This window comes from Megalobrama amblycephala, linkage group LG1 (assembly GCF_018812025.1).
Source record: "Megalobrama amblycephala isolate DHTTF-2021 linkage group LG1, ASM1881202v1, whole genome shotgun sequence".
NCBI classification, from domain to species: Eukaryota; Metazoa; Chordata; class Actinopteri; order Cypriniformes; family Xenocyprididae; genus Megalobrama; species Megalobrama amblycephala.
This window is the reverse complement of record NC_063044.1, coordinates 12,489,429-12,495,552: the sequence shown is the minus strand read 5'-3', so window position 1 is coordinate 12,495,552 and position 6,124 is coordinate 12,489,429. Positions and strand designations below refer to the sequence as shown.

General features: G+C 38.5%; 2 protein-coding genes across 2 annotated transcripts; one reads left to right on the top strand and one right to left on the bottom strand.

Moving 5' to 3' along the window:
- Window positions 1-227: 227 nt before the first annotated feature.
- Window positions 228-1,880, bottom strand: LOC125263406 (olfactory receptor 52K2-like). Its single transcript, XM_048182425.1, has one exon. It carries the CDS (start codon window positions 1,431-1,433, stop codon window positions 498-500), a length of 936 nt encoding a protein of 311 aa, XP_048038382.1. The 5' UTR covers window positions 1,434-1,880; the 3' UTR covers window positions 228-497.
- A 938-nt stretch (window positions 1,881-2,818) lies between these two features.
- On the top strand, window positions 2,819-5,755 carry LOC125263255 (piggyBac transposable element-derived protein 2). The gene is made up of 2 exons (XM_048182251.1): window positions 2,819-3,056; window positions 3,554-5,755. The coding sequence occupies exon 2, from the start codon at window positions 3,569-3,571 to the stop codon at window positions 5,426-5,428; it is 1,860 nt and encodes a 619-aa protein (XP_048038208.1). The 5' UTR covers window positions 2,819-3,056; window positions 3,554-3,568; the 3' UTR covers window positions 5,429-5,755.
- The last annotated feature ends 369 nt before the right edge of the window (window positions 5,756-6,124 follow it).

Here is a 6,124-nt window from a genome sequence, read left to right as displayed (position 1 = left end):
TCTCCTGGTAGCAATCAGTACTGCTGGAGAAGTAAATAATTTGTTTGCTCCATAGAAATTCTTTATAATATATATATATATATCACACATCAGTAAGCACGAATAGAACATATATAGGCAATTGGTTGTATTTCTCTTACAAGGAGAGTAGTATAAATGGAGTAAAAGGATGTTCTTCTATTTTGTAGGTTTTTTTTGAGCAGGCACGAGAACAATTGTAGCTGATGGAGAATGCTGTGTATTTATTTATTTATTTATTTTTTGCTTTATTAACTCCATTTGTGTATACAAAAATTGTGCACAATGATATCATTCTTCTAAATTACCATCATTGTTTACAGTATGTCCATTATTAACATATTTTCAGTCTCATATTTTCAAATATGGCCTACATAATAAGCGTTTTAAACTATAGCTTTAACAAAACAACAAATCCTTATTTAAATGGCACATTATTGCATATTTACTTCTTTTAGATTTCTGTACAAAGGACAGACTTATACCTTTCTAATAAACTGAAGAAACCTTTGTCTTATTTCTTTTGTTCTCACTCCATAAATAATTGGGTTAAAACAACTTGGAAAAAGTAAGTACATTGCGCTCACAAATACACGACTATTGGGAGAAAAATTATTATTTTTTGCTCTGTATGACAAGAATGCAATCAGGGCAAAAATCAAAGTAAATAACATAACAATGATGTGAGTAATGCAGGTGTTTATGGCCTTTATTTGGGCCTTACCAGATTTAAACACAGAGGCAAAAATCACAATGTAGGAAGCAGTAATGATAATAAAATCTGCAGTTGGTATAAGGAAAGTAGACAAAAGTCCAACCAAGTTATTAATTGATATATCTCCACATGCTAACTGAACCAATGCCATGTGTTCACAAAAACAGTGATCGATAACATTTGTTGAACAAAATGACAATTTTCCAGCCAGAGAGACTATGGTGACATTCAGGATTCCATTTCTGATTAATGGCACAACAACATACTTTAGAAAGTTAGGAATTTCCATGTATTTGTGATAGTAAAGAGGTTTGCAAATTGCAAAGTAACGGTCCAGTGCCATCCACAAAAGCAAAGTGGACTGAAATGATCCAACATAATGAATGCAAAACATTTGTATTAAACAACCAACTAGAGATATCCCACTCCAGTTAAATAACAAGCTAAGAAGCATGCTGGGTACAGAAGATATAGGCCCGATCAAGTCTAACACTGCCATAACACCTATTAGTACATACATAGGAGAATGCAGAGACTTTTGAGATATAATTAAATATATGAGAATAGAATTTGCTGTGATAGCCAATAAAAACATCAGAAAGAAAGGAATAAATAAAAAGGGCCTCCATTCCCCTAGGCTGTAAAAACCATTTAACATGAAGTCTGTGAATGAAATATTTGGTGCAGAAAGATTCTTCATGCTGTTCAATCCCTTTACAAACAGGGTTTTGGTAAAAAAGGATTAAAGCCTAAAGATAACAAACATTTTTCCATGTATGTATAGTAGGCTATGCTACATTTGAGAGTGATAAATAAAAAAATACTATTATTGCACACAATCATGTGATTCTGTGATTTCACTTTCACTATATGAATAAAAGCCTCTTTGTTATACTGTGCTGTTGTGAAGAAAAAAAATCCAGCTGACTTTTACAAGTTAAATGTTCAATGAATGTTTCATCATATAAACAGCAAAAAATTCACAAATAACTGTAGTAAACTAGATGTAAAGTTATACTTATTATTTAGGCCTTTCATGCATTAACATGTGCTCTTCCCATTACATTGATGAACTGAAATCTTTGCTCATTTGTTTAACTATGATAATGCTCGTTCTTACATGTTTGAGTGAAATGAAATCTTGAAATGAAATCATGGTCTCTAAATACACCATGCGTGTTCCCATGAGTCTGTAAAATAATTAATTATGTAACAAGATGAAAAAAAACAAAACAACAAAAAAAACGTGTTGTTCGTGTTGTTCAAGGTTTGGATGGTTAGCATTGCCCATTCTAGTGGATGTCACCATATGGGCCCTTTTTGTTTTTTGGCTACTAAAAAAATAGAATTCTGACAATATACTTTTTGCAAGTGGCATATAAACAAATATTCCATATTTCAAATATTGTATTATATTAGAGTACATTTTACAAGATTTCTTTTATGGTGTAGACATGACATGCAAAAAACGTGCCCCTAGAATTTTCAGTGATGAAAAAGAGTTTCAATATTTTTTAAAGTTTTGTTTGCTCCATAGAAATTGGTTTCTTTTAGAAGGTGTATATATATCAGTAAGCACGAATAGAAAATATACAGGCAGTTGGTTGTATTTCTATAAAAAGGAGAGTAGGATAAATGGAGTAAAAGGATGTTCTTCTATTTTGTATTTTGTAGGGTTTTTTTTGAGCAGGAACGAGAACAATTGTAGCTAATGGAGAATGCTGTGTATTATTGTTGTTTTCTTCTTTTTTTTTTCTTTATCAGTAAGCACGAAAAAAAAAATATGCCTCACGAAATAATATGCCTCTTCTGGTTGAAGAATCTACCTGCTGCACAAACTGCCACAGACTTCTACAAAGGATTGCAGTTCTTGAAACAAAGTTACTTGCGGGACTACCAAACCAGAAGGAACACAAAACAGAGCTTCGTCATGGACGTCCTCAGCACAAAGCCGGTGAGTCCCATGAATCTAATGCCCCTAAACAGACCGTACTGAGTGCTGGAACTGATCAGCACATTAATCGATGGCACACACAGGGAGCGAGACCCAAAGGCACTCGAGACATTAGATTGTCACGAGTATCACATATTAACCCTCTCAAGGCAGGCGTTGCTGATTTGCAACAGTTAAAAACTAATTACCTTATTACTCCAGATACATATTTTATGAGTTTTTTTTACTCAGAAGTACCACTGCAGGACTTGGTTGTCCATTAGCAACAAACAGTTTCCCACTTTGCCACCAGATGGCAGTGTAGTCTCCCTTCCAACATGTCTGTTTCCATGGGTTCCCTGAAGCGGATTTTCTTGGCATCAATTTCGTGTAAGTATCACTATCAACCTCCATTAATTTGAAACTAAAACTGCATAAGAAGAATCATAAGTGTATATAGACACAGTAAATGCCAATTAGTAGATTTTATCTCTTCTGGATTTTTCCCCTGGTGCAGCTCTATTTCAACGTAGCAGATTTGCAACGTTTGGCCAGATAGGTACCACTGGATATCACATGCTTTATCTACTAGTTTGCCCATATTTTGAGCAACAGTTTATACTAGGGTTATTTTCCTATCACCAGTGTTTATGTATTACTTTGAGGTGTCACTGAGGGTATATCATATGGAAAATTTAATAATTTGGAGCGAAGTAGCAAACAATCAGAGGCAGATTTGATCAAAAGCAATGGCACAATACCATGTTCATTTGACTGTGCAGTGAGGAAAACTGATGTAGCCTAAATTCCATGGCACTTTTATTAGTACAGATCATTGTGTCAAAGCATTTTTTGGCAAACTAACTTACAGAATACTCTCTATGCAGGATTTGCAGTGTGTTATGGCAGGCAGACGAAAGTTTTACTCAGCCAGGGAAGTTATTGAGTATGTTTGCCTTCCTGATGGTGCTTTATCTGACACAGAATCCATTCCAGACGATAATATTGCTGATCCAGATTTTGAGGAATCTCCTGAAGCATACGAGTCTGACTCCAGCTTTGATGATGATAAGCCACTGGCAGCAATACCAAAAGCTAATCTCAACCACCTTGATGTTGAAATTCATAACATACATGCAGACAGTGACACTGAGGTCCCAGATGACAATGAACCTCAGCCAGGCCCAGCTCCAGTCAACAAAGAGTTTTCTTGGAGGCAGAGGAAACCCCCAGCAGCTGACATAGACTCTTCATTCCGAGGACCTGCATTCTCACCTCCCCCAGACGAAATACCAAGTCCAAAGTGGTATTTTGATCAGTTCATGGACAAATCTGTTTTTGAACATATTTCTAACCAATCTAACTTGTATGCAGTTATGAAGAATGGCCCAGAACTGAAAACAACCCCTTCTGAAATAGAGCAATTCATTGGTTTACACATCTTGATGACCGTAGTACGTATGCCATCGTACCGCATGTACTGGCAGACGGCAACCCGCTATGACCCAATTGCGACAGTCATGGGACGTAAGCGATTTGATAATCTGCGTACATACATCCACATGAACGACAATACCAATGTGAAGCAAAAGGGTGAGCCTGGATACGATCCATTATTCAAGGTGCGTCCAGTTCTTGAGAAAGTCCGTGCCAACTGTTTGAAGGTTGAACCAGAAGAAAACCACTCCATTGATGAGCAGATGATCCCCTTCAAAGGAAAGATTGGAATGAAACAGTATATCAAGAACAAGCCGCATAAATGGGGAATCAAGGTCTTTACTCGTGCAGGTGTCACTGGACTAGTCTATGACTTTGAAGTATACACTGGAAAAGGGACCGTGACCAATGAGCGTGGACTTGGTGTTGCCGGTGAAGTTGTGCTTCGTCTCGTATCAGAAGTTCCAAAAGGACTAAACTACAAGTGCTTCTTCGACAACTGGTTCACTTCCCCTGAACTCATTGTGGAACTGAAGAAAATGGGAATTCTAACAGTTGCTACCATCAATCGTAACCGTCTCCGTGGATGTACCCTCAAGAGTGACAAGGAACTCTCAAAGGCCGGGCGTGGTGCGTATGAAGTGAAATACGAAAAGACAAGTGGGATGTCCATCGTGAAGTGGTATGATAACAAGGCAGTGTTGCTGGCATCATCCTTCATTGGCCCTGAACCTGTTGAGAGATGCAGAAGGTGGTCGAAAGAGAAGAAGGAATATGTGGAAGTGGACAGACCCCACATTGTCATGGTGTACAACCACAACATGGGAGGAGTAGACTTAGCAGACATGTTTGCAGCTCTCTATCGCATTGACATCCGCCCACGTCGTTGGTATCTGCGCATCTTGTACTACTTGATTGACCTATCACTGGTCAATGGTTGGCTCCTCTATCGCCGTCATCTCACCCAGAAGCAGGAGAAGAAGTATATGCCACTTCTTGACTTCCGTGTTCAAGTTGCAGATGCCCTCATCAAGGTTGGCAAACAGGCTGACTTGATCAGTAGGAAAAGAGGACGACCGTCATTGGAAGATGATCCAACGTCCCATCAAGCTGCCCCACCTCCACCTCCACTTCAGAGGATCTCTGCACCATCAGTTGATGTCAGATTAGACCGATGCGATCATTTCCCCATCCATGCTGAGAAACGTGGACGATGCAGACTGTGCAAGAATGGCTACACGCAAATGGCCTGCCTGAAGTGCAAAGTACTTCTGTGCTTTACAAAAGACAAAAACTGTTTCTTGGAGTACCACATGAGAAAGTGACTTGGAAACATGCACTCAATGAGGATTTGAGATATTGGATTTGGATCCCATATTGTTTTTGTTGTTGTTCTGCCACTGAAAAGCAATTTGTTACATTGTTTGAAAAGTTGTATATAAAAAGTTATTGTTCATATCACAGTCAGTCGTCAGTGTCTAATTACCACACTGGGCCAATGTTGCAAATCTGCAACATCCCAGAACGCCTTGCATGTGAAGGTCTCTCTAAAAAAAAAGTCAGGATTCTATTGTACTACCCCATATGATAATTTTCCACAAATATCAGATTTTTCCTGTTACTAAAACTTAATTTGAGCCTGAGAGGGTTAATGTAGTAGCATCCTCTACCCCAAACACTAGCTCCCTACCACCGCCAATACATCTGGAGAACAGATTTGAAGTGTTAATGAATGTGGGTGAGGAATCTCCAGACTTGATGAATGTGGGTGAGGAATCCCCAAACATGATCGGACACCGATCAAATCAGCCAGCAGCTAACACCGATGCTAACTGCCGCTCAGGTTGAACAGTCAGCGGCACTCAGCTCTTAGAGCAGCCGAGCCCAGGACTCTGATAGTGGGTGACTCTATTATCAGAAACATTAGCAGCAGGGATACAACTACATGCTGCCTTCCACAAGCAACAGTTTCTGATGTAAACAGGGAACTTAAGAGCATTCTGATGAAATATAAGACTGCA